We start from the raw sequence: 17,021 nt of genomic DNA on the forward strand, positions 1-17,021 counted from the left end.
TCACGTGCTCCTCTCTCTGCACTTCCGGCTTGTAGTGAAGGTTTCTCCTTGAATCCTCCGCCCGGGCTTCCGTGACGTTTCCAAGATGGCGGACACGGCCAGTCAGCTGCTGCTGGGCTCCGGCCTGACCGTCGTGTCCCACCCGCTCATGTACGTGAAGATGCTGGTGCAGGTGAGTGCGGGCCCCGGGGCGGAGCCTCCATTATAATGGGGGGAGGCGGGAGAGAGCAAGAGGAGCTGCAGCAGCTGCAGCACGGCGCAGAGCTGTCATCACGTGCAGAGCTGACAGACTGTCACTGTTTACTATATTCCCCCCTCCCTCCAGTATACAGGAGTCACTATATACTCCCTCCCCCCAGTATACAGGAGTCACTATATAGTATATAACCCCCCAGTATACAGGAGTCACTATATAGTATATAACCCCCCAGTATACAGGAGTCACTATATACCATATACCCCCCAGTGTACAGGAGTCACTATATACCCCCCAGTGTACAGGAGTCACTATATACCCCCCAGTGTACAGGAGTCACTATATACCCCCCAGTGTACAGGAGTCACTATATACCCCCCAGTGTACAGGAGTCACTATATACCCCCCAGTGTACAGGAGTCACTATATACCCCCCAGTGTACAGGAGTCACTATATACCCCCCAGTGTACAGGAGTCACTATATACCCCCCAGTGTACAGGAGTCACTATATACCCCCCAGTGTACAGGAGTCACTATATACCCCCCAGTGTACAGGAGTCGCTATATACCCCCCAGTGTACAGGAGTCGCTATATACCCCCCAGTGTACAGGAGTCACTATATACCCCCCAGTGTACAGGAGTCGCTATATACCCCCCAGTGTACAGGAGTCGCTATATACCCCCCAGTGTACAGGAGTCACTATATACCCCCCAGTGTACAGGAGTCACTATATACCCCCCAGTGTACAGGAGTCACTATATACCCCCCAGTGTACAGGAGTCACTATATACCCCCCAGTGTACAGGAGTCACTATATACCCCCCAGTGTACAGGAGTCGCTATATACCCCCCAGTGTACAGGAGTCACTATATACCCCCCAGTGTACAGGAGTCGCTATATACCCCCCAGTGTACAGGAGTCGCTATATACCCCCCAGTGTACAGGAGTCACTATATACCCCCCAGTGTACAGGAGTCACTATATACTATATACCCTCCAGTATACAGGGGTCCCTATATACCCCTCCCCCAGTATACTGAGGTCAGTACAGTATATACAATATACCCCCAGTATACAGGTGTCGCTATATACCCCCCCAGTATACACGTGTCACTATATACCCCCCCAGTATACACGTGTCACTATATACCCCCCCAGTATACACGTGTCACTATATACCCCCCAGTATACACGTGTCACTATATACCCCCCAGTATACACGTGTCACTATATACCCCCCAGTATACACGTGTCACTATATACCCCCCAGTATACACGTGTCACTATATACCCCCCAGTATACACGTGTCACTATATACCCCCCAGTATACACGTGTCACTATATACCCCCCAGTATACACGTGTCACTATATACCCCCCAGTATACACGTGTCACTATATACCCCCCAGTATACACGTGTCACTATATACCCCCCAGTATACACGTGTCACTATATACCCCCCAGTATACACGTGTCACTATATACCCCCCAGTATACACGTGTCACTATATACCCCCCCAGTATACACGTGTCACTATATACCCCCCCAGTATACACGTGTCACTATATACCCCCCCAGTATACACGTGTCACTATATACCCCCCCAGTATACACGTGTCACTATATACCCCCCCAGTATACACGTGTCACTATATACCCCCCCCCAGTATACACGTGTCACTATATACCCCCCCCAGTATACACGTGTCACTATATACCCCCCCCAGTATACACGTGTCACTATATACCCCCCCAGTATACACGTGTCACTATATACCCCCCAGTATACACGTGTCACTATATACCCCCCCCAGTATACACGTGTCACTATATACCCCCCCCAGTATACACGTGTCACTATATACCCCCCCAGTATACACGTGTCACTATATACCCCCCCAGTATACACGTGTCACTATATACCCCCCCCCCAGTATACACGTGTCACTATATACCCCCCCCCCAGTATACACGTGTCACTATATACCCCCCCCCCAGTATACACGTGTCACTATATACCCCCCCCCAGTATACACGTGTCACTATATACCCCCCCCCCAGTATACACGTGTCACTATATACCCCCCCCAGTATACACGTGTCACTATATACCCCCCCCAGTATACACGTGTCACTATATACCCCCCCCAGTATACACGTGTCACTATATACCCCCCCCAGTATACACGTGTCACTATATACCCCCCCCCAGTATACACGTGTCACTATATACCCCCCCCAGTATACACGTGTCACTATATACCCCCCCCAGTATACACGTGTCACTATATACCCCCCCCAGTATACACGTGTCGCTATATACCCCCCCATCCAGTATACAGGAGTCGCTATATACCCCCCATCCAGTATACAGGAGTCGCTATATACCCCCCATCCAGTATACAGGAGTCGCTATATACCCCCCATCCAGTATACAGGAGTCACTATATACCCCCCATCCAGCATACAGGAGTCACTATATACCCCCCATCCAGTATACAGGAGTCACTATATACCCCCCATCGAGTATACAGGAGTCACTATATACCCCCCATCCAGTATACAGGAGTCACTATATACCCCCCCCCTCATCCAGTATACAGGAGTCACTATATACCCCCCATCCAGTATACACGTGTCACTATATACCCCCCATCCAGTATACACGTGTCACTATATACCCCCCATCCAGTATACACGTGTCACTATATACCCCCCATCCAGTATACACGTGTCACTATATACCCCCCATCCAGTATACAGGAGTCACTATATACCCCCCATCCAGTATACAGGAGTCACTATATACCCCCCATCCAGTATACAGGAGTCACTATATACCCCCCCCCTCATCCAGTATACAGGAGTCACTATATACCCCCCATCCAGTATACACGTGTCACTATATACCCCCCATCCAGTATACACGTGTCACTATATACCCCCCATCCAGTATACACGTGTCACTATATACCCCCCATCCAGTATACACGTGTCACTATATACCCCCCATCCAGTATACAGGAGTCACTATATACCCCCCCATCCAGTATACAGGAGTCACTATATACCCCCCCCCCCCCATCCAGTATACAGGAGTCACTATATACCCCCCCCCCCCATCCAGTATACAGGAGTCACTATATACCCCCTCATCCAGTATACAGGAGTCACTATATACCCCCCCATCCAGTATACAGGAGTCGCTATATACCCCCCCATCCAGTATACAGGAGTCACTATATACCCCCTCATCCAGTATACAGGAGTCACTATATACCCCCCCATCCAGTATACAGGAGCAGCTGTCACATGCTGAATATTTGGGATGTCCTTGTGTGTGTTAGCTTTTTATGTCCCCGCACATTTGTAGACGCGGGGTCCTGTCCTGCACTGTGGTTGTGTATTGTACTCCTGCCTGTAGCTTGTGCACATCACATGTAGTAAGCATTGTTACACTTGTAGTGTCCTGTGTATGGAGGTGACTGCCGATGCCCTTAGGTGGCGCTATCGCTCCTGCACCCTAAGGTCCTGCAGCTACTTCCAAACTGTGTGATAGAGGATGAGTGGGGCGGCCGTGCGTGTGCAGGACCTGATGCTCCATGTTGTCCCCTGATGCTGTGTATAAGGGATGACATTATAGATCTTGTAGATCACATAACACTTTGTGTATACAGTCTACAGGGACCTGCCCCTTGTATTAGGCCTCTGTGCGCTGCATGTGGCTATCTCTGTACGTGTTCTGGGTGTGGAGATCTGTAGGTGGGGGGTTGGGTGCTGGGGCCCGGTGCCAGTAGATACATGAAGCTGGTAAATCCTGCCCGTCCCTGAGACTCCCTAGACCTTCCCTGGAGATCAGAGGTCACCTCAGGGCAGGAGACTACAAGCTAATCATTATCAACTAGTATGAAAGTCCAGCGCCAGATAATGTGGGCAGGGGCCGTTCACCCCATCCCAGGGTGATAATCAGGGCACAATGTGTATCATTCACCTTCTGTAAAGACACTTCTTAAAGGGGGATTCCTTTAAGAGGGCTTAATACAGGTAGTGACAGGTTCCCATAAAGACCTATTTTATCTTATGTTACCTGGCATCAGATGGGGCGTGTCCTGAACCACCGGCTCCTCCCATCTACTCCCCTTTTTCTCTGCCTCTTCTCTGCATGTCATGTGACCAGGTTGATGTCATCTAAGGTTCTTTACTCGTTTATATATGTAACGTCTACCCCATGTATGTATCGGATCACACGGCAGTATCATGAGCAGCCGCCATTGGCTTCTACTTCTCCCCATCCTCCATGGAGGCTGCTGGGATTTCCTATACTGATGAAGTTGTCTACAGAATATTTGCACGTTCATGTGATCCGATACATACATGGTTTAAAATGTAACAGGACCTTAGATGACATGGAGTGGCCAATGATGTAACGGAGCTCTCTCTGTGCTCCACATAGCAGCATGTCCTAGCAGTGAGTCCTGTCAATCAGGAACAAAGAGGCGGGGCAATGCAGTTACCACTGAATATGCAGGGCCTCATTGGACTCATTTAGGGATAAGAGCAATGCTTTTTAATCATAGTTTTTAATGAAGTATTTTTTTCGGTGGGTTAATTTGCATGACAGGTTCTCTTTAAAGGGGTGTTTCCATTTCGGCAAATAATTGATGTTTTTTGTTAAATGAAAAGTTATACAATTTTCCGATATGCTTTACTTCCTGTGGATATAAACCAGTTTATGTGTAAAAACCGGTCCCTGGTTATGTGATGGCACACAGATGCACGGTTTGTGATACCCCTGGTCTATGATGTGTGCACCTGTGTGACATCACATGACCAGGGATGTAAGGAGCCGTGCACCTGTGTGACATCACATGACCAGGGATGTAATGAGCTGTGCACCTGTGTGACATCACATGACCAGGGATATAATGAGCTGTGCACTTGTGTGACATCACATTACCAGGGAGATAACGAGCTGTGCACCTGTGTGACATCACATGACCAGGTAGATAACGAGCTGTGCACCTGTGTGACATCACATGACCAGGGAGATAACGAGCTGTGCACCTGTGTGACATCACATGACCAGGGATATAATGAGCCGTGCACCTGTGTGACGTCACATGACCAGGCATATAACGAGCCGTGCACCTGTGTAACATCACATGACCAGGGATATAACGAGCCGTGCACCTGTGTGACATCACATGACCAGGGATATAACGAGCCGTGCACCTGTGTGACATCACATGATTGGGCACCAGTGTTTATACACAGGAAGTAAACAATGAATGAATCCTCCTATAAAATGACAGCAAGCAGAGATCTAGAAAACCGGAATGAAAACAGAAAGTATCTTAGAAAACTGTATAACTTTTCATTACACAAACAGGTAGGATTTGCATTGCGTTTTGAAATACAAATCAAAGGCTGCCAGGAAGTTCTTGCCCCAATTCCTACAAGTGTTATCCTCACATTTCACAAACGCAATGTTAACCAATTACTGTCCGGCCGAGCTCCTCCCTGTAGCCTCCAAAACGCCATTCAAATGCTCTGTGCGAATCCAGCCTAAAGGGATGAGGACTGATCTCTGGGACTTCCACCAGTCCTGGGAACCTCCCCTGAATGTTGTGTACGCTACACAAAAATGTTACAACATAGAAGCCAGGGGGAATCTTTGGTTCCGAAATTTTATTCTCTATCGTAATCACCAAACAATGAACGAGTAATTGCATTATGTTCCCTATATCTGTGGCACTGCCAGGGGGTCACTGGGCTCCGGGCACTTGCTGCCCTCAGTCTTTGGCTCGCTAATGCTGGATAATCCGGATTTTAAGGCTTCAGGGTCTCCGGACAATAATTGTATCAGCGCTGAGCGCAATTTTGTATAACAGTGAGATTGTAGCTGGTCCCTTATATCCACAGCGGCGACCCCCCAATGTTTTCTGTCTTCTTCCGGCTTCTCCATCTCTTCTTCCTGCTCCGGGCCACGCCGTGGTCCGGGTCGGTCAGGTTCCGGCTCCACTTCGTTATATTGGGGTGAAGTTCGGGGCACACGTCATGGGGTCCGGCACACATGTCCCTCCTGTTATAGAAGAAATGCCTCTTCTTGGGCTTCGCCTTGGTCAGACATTCGGCAAACTGCTTGTCGCACTCGCACGCCATCCTGCCGCACAGCGTGGGCGAGTGGCACCGCGTGTGTGACGTGCCGCAGGAGAAGTGGTAGAAGTGCCACTTTATCTTACTGTGGCACTGCAGGTCGATGCGGGAGTAGCGGTAACAGCAGTCGTGGAGGAGGCAGCAGCGGTCCACGTCATCCACCGCCGCTCCGGTACCCCCTGTGCCGCAGTAACATCCGTATAGGTTGATGCCCAGCAGGGGCACCTGCAGCCTGTTCCTGTAACACCACAGGGTCACCGCTAGGTCCAGCACCCCACGCTTGTGGCGGACAGGGGTCCCGGCATCGCTGCAGAACATCAGATACTGGGGGTAACAGGTGTAAACCAAGAGGAAGAGCACAAGCTTGTTCATTTCGGGTCAAGACTGAACTCTACTGTGGAGATAAATGTGAAGACTTCATTTAATCATCTAAATCTATTCAAAGGAATCTGTCACTATTAAACTAGCAGCCCCCTCAGGTCTAGAATTCCCTCTTTTATGTGAAATTTTGCCCCTTTCCCTATTAAAAAATGTAAAAAAAAATTCTCATCTGAAGTCATGAAAAAAATTAGCCAAAAAGAGTCACTTTTTTTTTTCCAAAGATGAGTCACTTTGAGAGCCTGCACAAGGAGGGAACTGGTCACCAGATTTTACCCCATTAAACTAGCAGCCCGCTGAAGTAGGAGCTGAAATGTCCTTTCTAGACTTCCCTCTTTTATGTGAAGTCTCACTTATTTACCAATTTAAAAAAAATAAATAAAATACTCCTTCAAAGTCATGTGATAATGAGCAGAGAAGAGTCACTTTTTTCCCTGAGATCAATCAAGTTTAGATTTTAGATTAGATTTGGTTCCATATTACATATAACAATCTCGTCTTTCAGATCACATAATTCTTGTGGTTCTGTGATCTACAGAACTGGTGATACAGGCGGCTACTGAGCAATTGTGAGCTGCAGATCAAGATCCACTTTCCATCTCCAATTTATAGCTTGCAGAATCCCGGGCCTGTTGTTATGTGAAAGATGGGATTCTTATCTTTAATATGACACCAGCTGCATGTTTCTAGGTGCTATAGAACAAGAGATCTAAGGGACATCTAAGGTCACTCTCTCGCTGAAGCCTCTTATTGTAACTAATCTCCGATGACAAATATGGCTCTTCTCTCCCCGTTTTCACAGGACTTTAGGTGAGAATTTTTAAATGGATGAGATTTCACCAAAAAAAGAGGCAATTGTAAAAAAAAGATGTTTCAAACCCGACCTGAGGGGGCTGCTAATTTAATGGGCAAAATCTGGCGACTGTTCCTTTTTAAAGGGATTGTCCAGGGATGGAAAGAGATGGCTAAAAATATACCCCTTTTAAATATGTGTATGAATAGACAATGGGATACAGATCTGTCACTGTAGCTGTAGAGCAGCCAATTGGCATTGAGTAGCAGACGAGGACTTGCTATCGACACTTCAGTTTCTTGAAGGACACAGGTCAGTAGTTGCTGTATAGACCACCCATGGTTTCCATCTTAAAGCAGAATTCCCCCCCCCCCCCCCCGATGTGCTGCCTCCCCCCACATAATAATATTTGGGAGACACAGTACCTGCGTTGTATGAAGCCCCCGTTCCTCTTTACAGCGGGTCAGATCTGTTCCAGTCCCTTATATACGTGTTTCGTGTTTGCGCAGGGAAGTGGAAGTCGTAGCTGCGCCCCTTAACTCTTTGCGCGCTGGACGCTTTCTACAGACACGGACGTCGCTGAAGAACACGGACGTCGCTGAAGCAGTCGATTCGTTCCGGACGGTCGTAGCGTTTTATTGTAATCTTAAAGCTATAAATTATTAGAGATTTGGGGGATCATCCTCATATGTTGCGGTACTTTCCATGAAGGGGTTACCCGGAGCACATCACTAAATATAACGCATTGGGTTTTTCGTACCCATTAATTTCATGTGGTTTGCACAGGGAGTCCGTGTCTTGTCTTACATTCCAGGCAGATTGTGTCATCTCTTATATTTACCGGGTCGTAGAAGGGAGAAATAAGGTCAGATATTTCGTGTCTCCTCTGGGGCGGAGGCTCACACCTTCCTCCTACCTGTACATTTATAAGGGCGCGTTCACACCATGCGTTTTTGGTTGCGTTTTCATTGCGTTACAACAGGCTGAGGGGAGGTGATTTGCTTAATTATTTTACAGTTTACAATTGTTAACACAATGTTTACAATGTTAACAGTAATGTAATTGGGAAAATCACCTCTCCTCAGCTGATCTAAAGAGTTTCAAAACGCAACGTGTGGACGCGGGCCTAAGGCTTTGTTTACCTATAAAGCAGCTGTAATGTAAGCAGCGGTGCAGAGAGGAGAATATTCATGGACTCTGCTTCTTTTGCATTTCAGGTGGGACACGAACCGATGCCACCGACTTTGGGAAGAAACATATTCGGACGCCAGGTCTACCAGCTGCCGGGATTTTTTGCCTATGGTGAGTATCCAGCGACCGCAGTGCAAAATCATAAGAAACAAATTCCCATTGTATGAGCGGAGACAGAGATGTTGGACAACACTACGTACAGCTCACCGATCGCGAATCTTAGCTAATTAGACAAAGCAGCCGGCAGTAAGTGAGCGCCGCCATTTTCCTGAGCATCGTCCCTCCCAGTGACGTCGTGGGGGATCAGCGATTCTCGTTGCTTCCTGAGATGAATGGAGCAGACGGCCGAGCATCACTGAGACCCCCGCCAATCAGCAAGTTAGGCCCTATCCTGTGGAGCCCTTTAAGTGTAAGATCAAACATCAACAAACCTTAGCGGGTCCTCTCTTTCCCAAATTAAGCAATCTTCATCCGACAGTCGGTCTGTGAATCCTGGACAATGCGCTGACCAGATTTCACGGACTGGTCGCGGTGCAGAGGACTGGACGCTGAGCATCATAGAGATATATGATGTAAGGAGACACAAGAGCAGCTCCATACTGTAATCACAAGGACTTATCGCGCTTGTGTCCCACTGACCCTGGGCGGCACGGACTGTCACTCGTGCTATTTCCGGGCCACAAACTTGTGTTTCCTTAATTGTCGCTTATCTGTCGTGTCACACAGATGACCATGGAAAATCAATGCCTGGCAAAATTACGACCCGCTCTATAATTTGTGGGCCGGGTGGTCGGCTCACGCTCGGGGCCACGGGCTTAAGCCCATAAGCGTAAATTAGGGTTGTGTGCTGAACCAACAGCGAGTACTGGGCCCCGCTTCACATCCATGTGGTCTCCTCAGATTGTGCCGGACTTCTCACAATCCTGCTCAGTGACCGGTCTCTTTGCAACTACTTGTTGGCTTAGTTTACGCCCGATTTATTATTAAAAACTTTGCGGATAACTTTATCGGGGAACGGAAGGGACTTTGCGTATTTTTGGCACAACTTGGGCCACGCCCAATATCTGTGTATAATCGCATTCACACACATGTAGCAACTCGGGGAAAATCCTTACAATAAAGAGGATCTGGCTTCAAAGTCCTGAGAGCACTTCATGGTGGGATCTTCACAGGTGCCCATCATGATGCCCAATGATGCGCTTTTCTGAGCACACAACATCCCCTGCTTGTTCAGTGCTGAAACTTGTTCAGTTTTTGACACATATACACGACACCCTTTCATTTCCGAAGCTATAGGGACAATGACATATCGGATCCCCCCCCCCTCCCGCTGATAGGAGATGGGGCCTATTTTTTAGGCTATGTGCAGAACATGGCCGCCATTGGGAATGAGGTCATGTAGCATCAAAGAACCAAAACTGTCTCCGTATGAATGTCTGCAATAAGATCTCTAATACCTCTCGTGGTTCAGCACAGGAACATATGACCATCTTCCCATTGGAAAAACCTGTCCTGGATCCAATATGGTGGCTTTTAAGATGTTGGAGACATAGCCTTATAGATATTCCCCTTTTCCTGTTATCATGTATGTCATCGGGCTGCAGCACGTTGGCCATAGATCCCCTTCATTCCCTGTATATGCCATAAACATCTGCATGGAGAGGCATCTCCCTACAAAATGTCATCTCTTTGCCAAGCGACGGTGAATAATCTCTCCCTTTGTATCATTACAGCAAAACACATCATTAGTATCGATGGCAAGAGAGGACTCTTCAAGGGCTTGGCCCCCCGGCTGTGCGCTGGGGCGGTGGGCACGGTGGTACACAGCAAGGTCTTGCAGGTAAGTGTCTAGTACTGGGGCACTGGATGATCTGTCCTCTGGACACTCTGCAGATGGATTTGTAAAGAATTAGGATTTGGAGCACCTACCTGCTCTGTATATGGGTGATGCACATTAAAAGTGGCAGTGGATCCAGTGCATCTAAGTTGTACATACAATGAGGGAATGGAGAGGTAACATAATTATAACAGGAAATCTCCCCATAAATGGACCACTCCACTCTGCCTCCCCCCCACCCCCCCCCCCCCCCCACGTTATTGTAAACAGCACTATAACAGTCCTGCATTTAAGGGGTTCGCTTGTGAGGGAATTAATAGGTCACCACAGTTGGCGGTAAGATTAGCGGATGAGGCACAGGTTATAGTGTTATGTGTTGTTGATTTTTTTTATTTATTTTTTTTCCTCTTGTCCTAGTGCTACCAGAGTCAGAATCAGATGGAGGTAAGTTGGTTGTTTTTGTTTTATTCTTTTTTTCTTTTTTTTTTTTTTTTTTTTTTTTTTTAATACACAGAAAGTATATTGGAAATTTATATATTCATTACACAAACAACCTGGAGTCCTGCTTCTCACTTCAGGCTCTGCACAAGGTATCTTTCAATTATATTCCTGCCTTCTCTAAGCATTTACTTTACAATATAATTGTGTGTTACAACTTGCCTTGCACCCTGCCAGAATCCTCTATGTAGTCCCAGGGGTTGGGCTTTGGTTTGGATGCATTTCATACAACATGTGACTTGTCTGTGCTGCAGACTCCTCAGCTCTTAGACCCCACCTTTGTGCTCCCACTCATGTCAGCTCACCAGGCTGTGACCTCTGTGAAGGAGGAGGAGCTGTGCAGGAGCACAAAGATGGGGGCTGAGAGCTGAGCAGTCTGCAGAACGGACAAGTCATGTGTTGTTTTTGAAATGCATCCAAACCAAAGCACAACCCCTGGGACTACACAGAGGATTCTGTGAAGGTGCAAGGTAAGTCATAACACACAATGATATTGTCATGCTAATGCTTAGAGAAGGCAGGCATATTTTCAATGCAGCTGTTATGGGTTTCTACAACCTGTCCTTAGTGAAAATGAAGTGAGCGGTTCCCTTTAATCGCGGTTTACTGCCCTTGGCTTTCACTGTGTGAAGTGTTCATATAATGGATGTCCAAAACAGACCCAAGTCACCAAAACCTATTGCTTTATTCCTCCCCCCATTCCCATAAACATGGCAACTAACAGCTGTAAGCTACAACCTTTTGGGCTGTAATCCTCTGCTGCATGATGTGTAGGGGCCCCAAATCTACTGACGGATAGTTTTTTTCTACAGCGGATGCAATTTGGCCTTTGATAATATTAAATTATCTTCCATGGAAAATCCTATTTGTCTGGATTTTCTTCATGTTTTTTGCTGCAGATCTTTTTGTAATTTTGCTGCATGAAGAACTGCTTGATTTACAAATACCCCTAAAGGAAATCTAAACCCATCATGATAAACCAGGGACATTACTCATAGATCCATGGCCCCCTTACTTCTAAAATCAACTTGTATAATTATGCTAATGAGCCAGCAGGACCCCCTGATCAGTCGGTGTGATGGGTGTTGGACCACTCACTGATCTCATATTGATGACTAATCAGAGTAAAGTACAAAAGTTTCTGTTGACAAATTTTTTACTTAATCCACAAGAATTTTGAGGTCCATTGTAATCATCTCTTTATTTGTTTTCTAGGAGTCCGATTCTAGACAAAAAGATAACCTTGAATATGTCATAAAAGAGGTAAGCGCCACATTTTCATGTATTGGGTAATCTCCTACATCACACGATGGCTCCTTTACCCATCATTGGTTTCTCTTTTCCAGACTACTCAGGAGATGGTTGCCCGTTCTGCTGCTACCCTCATCACACACCCCTTCCATGGTACGTCATACGTTTTTAAAGAGAGACACGTAAAATATAATCTGTTTAAACCGAGGGATTGAGTCACAGCCATCATAAAACGGACTCCGAATCCAAAAATATATAATAAATATAGTAGCGTTTGAACATTACAGTATGGGCTAAAAAATTAATTATCAAAATTTTTGAAAAATTATGCTTCCTCCTTTAAATGTCTGTTCTATTCCTGATCTAAGGATTTAGGGCAGGAGTAAACAGACATTGTCAGGCTGCTCAATTTTAAGGGGTTGCACCAGTGACCAGCACCCGATATTTACCAACAACCACAATGGCGGACAATAAACCCTCTCCTTTCCAGGCTCCAGGAGAGGACCCGGGAGCAGTACAGTACAGCTGACAAGTACTTGCCACTCCCAGACTGGAGTGTGGTTGTGCACTCTCTTCTGGGCTTTTAGTTGACATGAATGAGGTTGCAGTTTATGTACATGCTCAGTAGTGAAGCTCCTCATGTGATGAGTGTGACCTGGAAGAGAATCTGCATTGTAAGGACAACCATGGATTCTTCCTACTACCAGCATGTAGATTGTGACTAGATGGAGACAAGCACGTCCCTCCAAATGTTAGGATGACCAAAGGAGAATAAGTGATTGACTTTATCCTGTATCTGCTCCTCTTCATTCGCAGTGATCACGCTACGGTGTATGGTGCAGTTCATTGGGAGAGAGACCAAATATGAGTATGTGTCCTCCTCGTACAGAATCACAGTGTCCTCTGATGTCGGTGAATGACATAACTTAGACTGATGATCTTTTTCAGTGGGATCTTCGGGTCCATAGTGACCATATACAGAGAAGAAGGAGTGTTGGGATTTTTTGCGTGAGTTGTTATCTAGATTCTTTGTATAGTTATGTGACCCAAAATCATAGAAACCCTCTACATTAGGCTACATTCACACGAACGTATGGGGGACGTATATACAGCCGACGTATATACATCCCCCATACACTTCTATGGGCTCACGGCCCTGTAGGGGAGCGGTACGGTGCAGCACACGTGCGGCACGGTACCGATCCGTAGCCCTTAGCTCCTCTCCGCAGCGCCAATGTATGCATACATCCTGTTCAAACTGTATTCAAAACCCTTAGGCCACTTTCCCCACGCTTTGTGGTCTAGAGGGATTTTCCCCGATGAAACCTGGAATCACTAGACCTCCCCCCCGTTATCCCAGGACAACCCATTATCCTTCTTATGATAGGGCTTCAATATGTAATCCCTAGTTGCCTGACCTTCAGTACTAGCAAAAATCCTAAATATTAACTCCTCATGGCACTACTCGCCAAGCGCTGCCCCCATTTGCAGTAGATGTCTATGCTCCCCACATGGTAAATGTCCGCTAATGACAGATCTTCGCTTCCTTGTGTCCAGTGGTCTGATCCCGAGATTGCTGGGAGATGTCCTTTCCCTATGGATCTGTAACATGGTGGCTTACCTCATCAACAAATACGCGCTGGAAAACGGGGTAAGTCCGCGTTATCCCCTCCGCTGTCTTGTCTCCATTGTTTGGTCTCTGTTTTGCTAATACTAATTTATTCTTCTTTCTAGGCAGTGGGTGAGATGAAAAGCTACTCTCAAGCTGTCACCGGGGTGAGTGTAAGACCCCTCTCTACCACAAGGGGGAGCATTTACTTTCCTGTAAATTGAAATTACTCTGCTTTTATGGTAATTAATGTTATATTGGATCTTGTCCCTGCAGTTCCTGGCCAGTATGCTGACCTACCCATTCGTCCTAGTGTCAAACCTCATGGCTGTGAATAACTGCGGGTGAGTATACAGCGAGTACAGGTCCTGTCCGCCTGCAGCTTTCATCCTGTCATGGCCGCTCATGCTTGTATTTTGCAGACTGGCTGGCGGCCGCCTTCCCTATGCCCCCGTCTACTCTTCCTGGACGGACTGCTGGAGTCAGCTCAAGAAAGAGGTAAAGACGTCGACATCTATATAGCTTTAAAGGAAATCTACCACTAGCATGAAGGATTGTAAACCAACAACGATTACATGTTGCTGTGCGTCCCCTCTGACAAAATTTGCTCTACTTTTAGCCTCTTATGATCTTGTTTTTAAGAAAAAAAGACATTAAATTGTGCAAATGGACTTTAGGGGGCTCTTGGCTCCATAGCTGTTAATTAAGCCCGGAGCCCCTCTGACTCATTTGCATTTGAAAATATGAGTAGCGCAAGTGAACATGATGTCTTCTAGTGATCATTCCCCAAAGCATGCACCTGTCTCCAGGGGGAGTCCTGGACTCTTCCTGTGTCCTTGCATCACTCCTGTTAAAGTCGTAGGAGGTTGTAATGTTCCTTATACGTTATATATTCTGCTTTTTCTAGGGAAACACAAATCGGGGAAACAGCCTGTTTTTCCGCAAGGTTCCTGCCGGAAAGAGCTACGTCTATGAACAGAAGAGATTTTATTAAAGTGAAGAGCATCAGGGTCCCGGCCCGCATCTGCCGCCTCTCACTCTGCTGGGGGGATCGGGGAGAGTTTAATTTGTACACATTTTGTTTACAATTCTATATGATTTTCCTTTTTAATAAACATTCATTATTGACAGCTCAAGACTGTGTCTGCCTTCCTGTGACGTAACTGGAGACATCACTATAGTCCTGAAACCTGCGCTCTGAGGACAAAGGGGCTGTCCTAAAGTCACAACCTTGTCTCCTATCCACAAGATAGAAATGTGTGTGATCACATGAAGGGGAGCAAGAGTAGCCCATGCACACAGCATAGCCCTCAACTCCTTAATGGGACACTCACAGGATGTTACCCCATAAAACTAGCAGCTCCCTCAGGTAGGGGATGAAATGTCCTTTTTAGAATTTCCTCCTTTATGTGAAATCTCCCCCATAAACCTTTTTACCTATAAAAAATGTCACTTTTTGCCTTTGGAGAGTCAAGGTTAGATGCTGCAGAGGGAGTCATTTTTTGCCTGGAGAGAGTCAAGGTTAGAGGCTGCATCAGATACAATTTTCTTGGTTTCATGGCTTGTATAGATATATAGAATAGGGAATTATACTACATTTGGTCTGGGACTGAAACTATGCAAAAATACCGGCTTGGCACATTGCGATCTAGAGGACCTGCACATGACCTATGAAGGTCCTAAAGTCAGAAGAGAGCAGTAAATATGGACTCATCAAATCTCTATTGCATGTTTGTCTAGGAATGAATAAAGGCAAAATTTAAAGTGATCAAAAACAAATCACAGGAGTGATGTGTGGTGCAATTGGAAGGGTAGCAGACAGGTGTCTTTTAAGGGTTAAGAGGGCTGTATTTATAATAATTATTTATATAGCGCACACAGATTACGCAGCGCTGCACAGAGTTTGCCAAATCAGTCCCTGTCCCCAATGGGGCTCACAATCTAATCCACCTACCAGTATGTTTTGGAGTGTGGGAGGAAAAAAGAGGACCCGGAGGAAACCCACACAAACACGGAGAGAAGATACAAACTCTTTGCAGATATTGACCTGGGTGTGACTTGAACTCAGGACCCCAGCGCTGCAAGACAGAAGTGCTACCCACTGAGCCACCGTGCCGCCCCTGAGTCAGACGTTGCAGTGATGGCTGAGGATGACTGCACTAAAAAATGTCTGCACCAAATGATGCAATTATCTGGAGAAGTTATCATGGTGGCCTGGGTGTACAAAAAAGGAAATGAATATAGTCAAATGAAGGAGTCACAGAGTATGAAATTTGGTCTATGGTCTGAAAATAATTAGGGGGGGGTCTCTTCTGAAGGTTTGTGAGTGTGTAGGGGGTGTCTGTATTTGTTTACGGTAGTTTAGTCTGAGTAATGGGTCACGGAGTCTCAGGTCTGTATTACGGATCAGGTTGTATTAATACCTGGGTTAGAGATGTGAGGGCTCAGGATGACAGCCGGAGAGAAGGACCTAAACTTGTTTCTGCAGCAAACTGTGATTGTCCGGAGAAGTTGTCATGGTGGTCTGGTCTGGCCGAAGATGAAAAGGAATAATATAACTACAATCAAAGGCTGCAGTAATGGAGTAGAGAATCTGTTCTGTGGTCTCAATATATTTAGGTGATCTTGGCTCTCCATATTTAGGTGGTCTAGTTTGTGATTCTTTAGGGGGTGTCTATGTGTTTAGGACAGTTTGGTCTGAGGAGTGTAATAGTTTTTCTGTATTAGGGGGGAGGCCGGGGTGAACCAAGGCTTTGTGCTGCCCGAGGCGAACCATAGAGAGACGCCACCCCCACCCCCACCCATATATGTAGTATATCAGACACATCCAGAGCCGCCATGTAGTATAAAGTAGATACAGCGTGCCGCCATGTAGTATAAAATACATACAGCGTACCGCTGGGGGGAAGGGGGCGGGTTATTCCTGAGTACAGAGGTTGTGATGGCTGAGGATGACTGCAGAAGTAAGGGCCTAAAAATTGTCTCAAATTATGCAATTGTTTGGAGAAGTTGTCATGGCCTAGACTGTGCAAGAATGAATAGGAAATGAATACAATAAAATGCTGGAGTACGAGGGGATCTGGTCTGGGTGTGAAGGTCCAGTT

General features: G+C 46.5%; 2 protein-coding genes across 2 annotated transcripts; one reads left to right on the forward strand and one right to left on the reverse strand.

Annotated features, from left to right (window-relative positions):
* Positions 1-5: 5 nt before the first annotated feature.
* On the forward strand, positions 6-15,053 carry MTCH2 (mitochondrial carrier 2). Its single transcript, XM_072118670.1, has 13 exons — positions 6-172; positions 8,749-8,833; positions 10,456-10,562; positions 10,977-11,003; positions 12,273-12,320; positions 12,404-12,461; positions 13,125-13,176; positions 13,257-13,316; positions 13,866-13,959; positions 14,043-14,084; positions 14,194-14,261; positions 14,340-14,415; positions 14,825-15,053. The coding sequence occupies exons 1-13, from the start codon at positions 86-88 to the stop codon at positions 14,909-14,911; spliced, it is 891 nt and encodes a 296-aa protein (XP_071974771.1). The 5' UTR covers positions 6-85; the 3' UTR covers positions 14,912-15,053.
* On the reverse strand, positions 5,891-6,753 carry LOC140069052 (phospholipase A2, minor isoenzyme-like). Its single transcript, XM_072114384.1, has one exon. The coding sequence runs from the start codon at positions 6,730-6,732 to the stop codon at positions 6,115-6,117; it is 618 nt and encodes a 205-aa protein (XP_071970485.1). The 5' UTR covers positions 6,733-6,753; the 3' UTR covers positions 5,891-6,114.
* Positions 15,054-17,021: the final 1,968 nt, after the last annotated feature.

The sequence above is a fragment of the Engystomops pustulosus genome, chromosome 7 (genome assembly GCF_040894005.1).
Source record: "Engystomops pustulosus chromosome 7, aEngPut4.maternal, whole genome shotgun sequence".
NCBI lineage: Eukaryota > Metazoa > Chordata > Amphibia > Anura > Leptodactylidae > Engystomops > Engystomops pustulosus.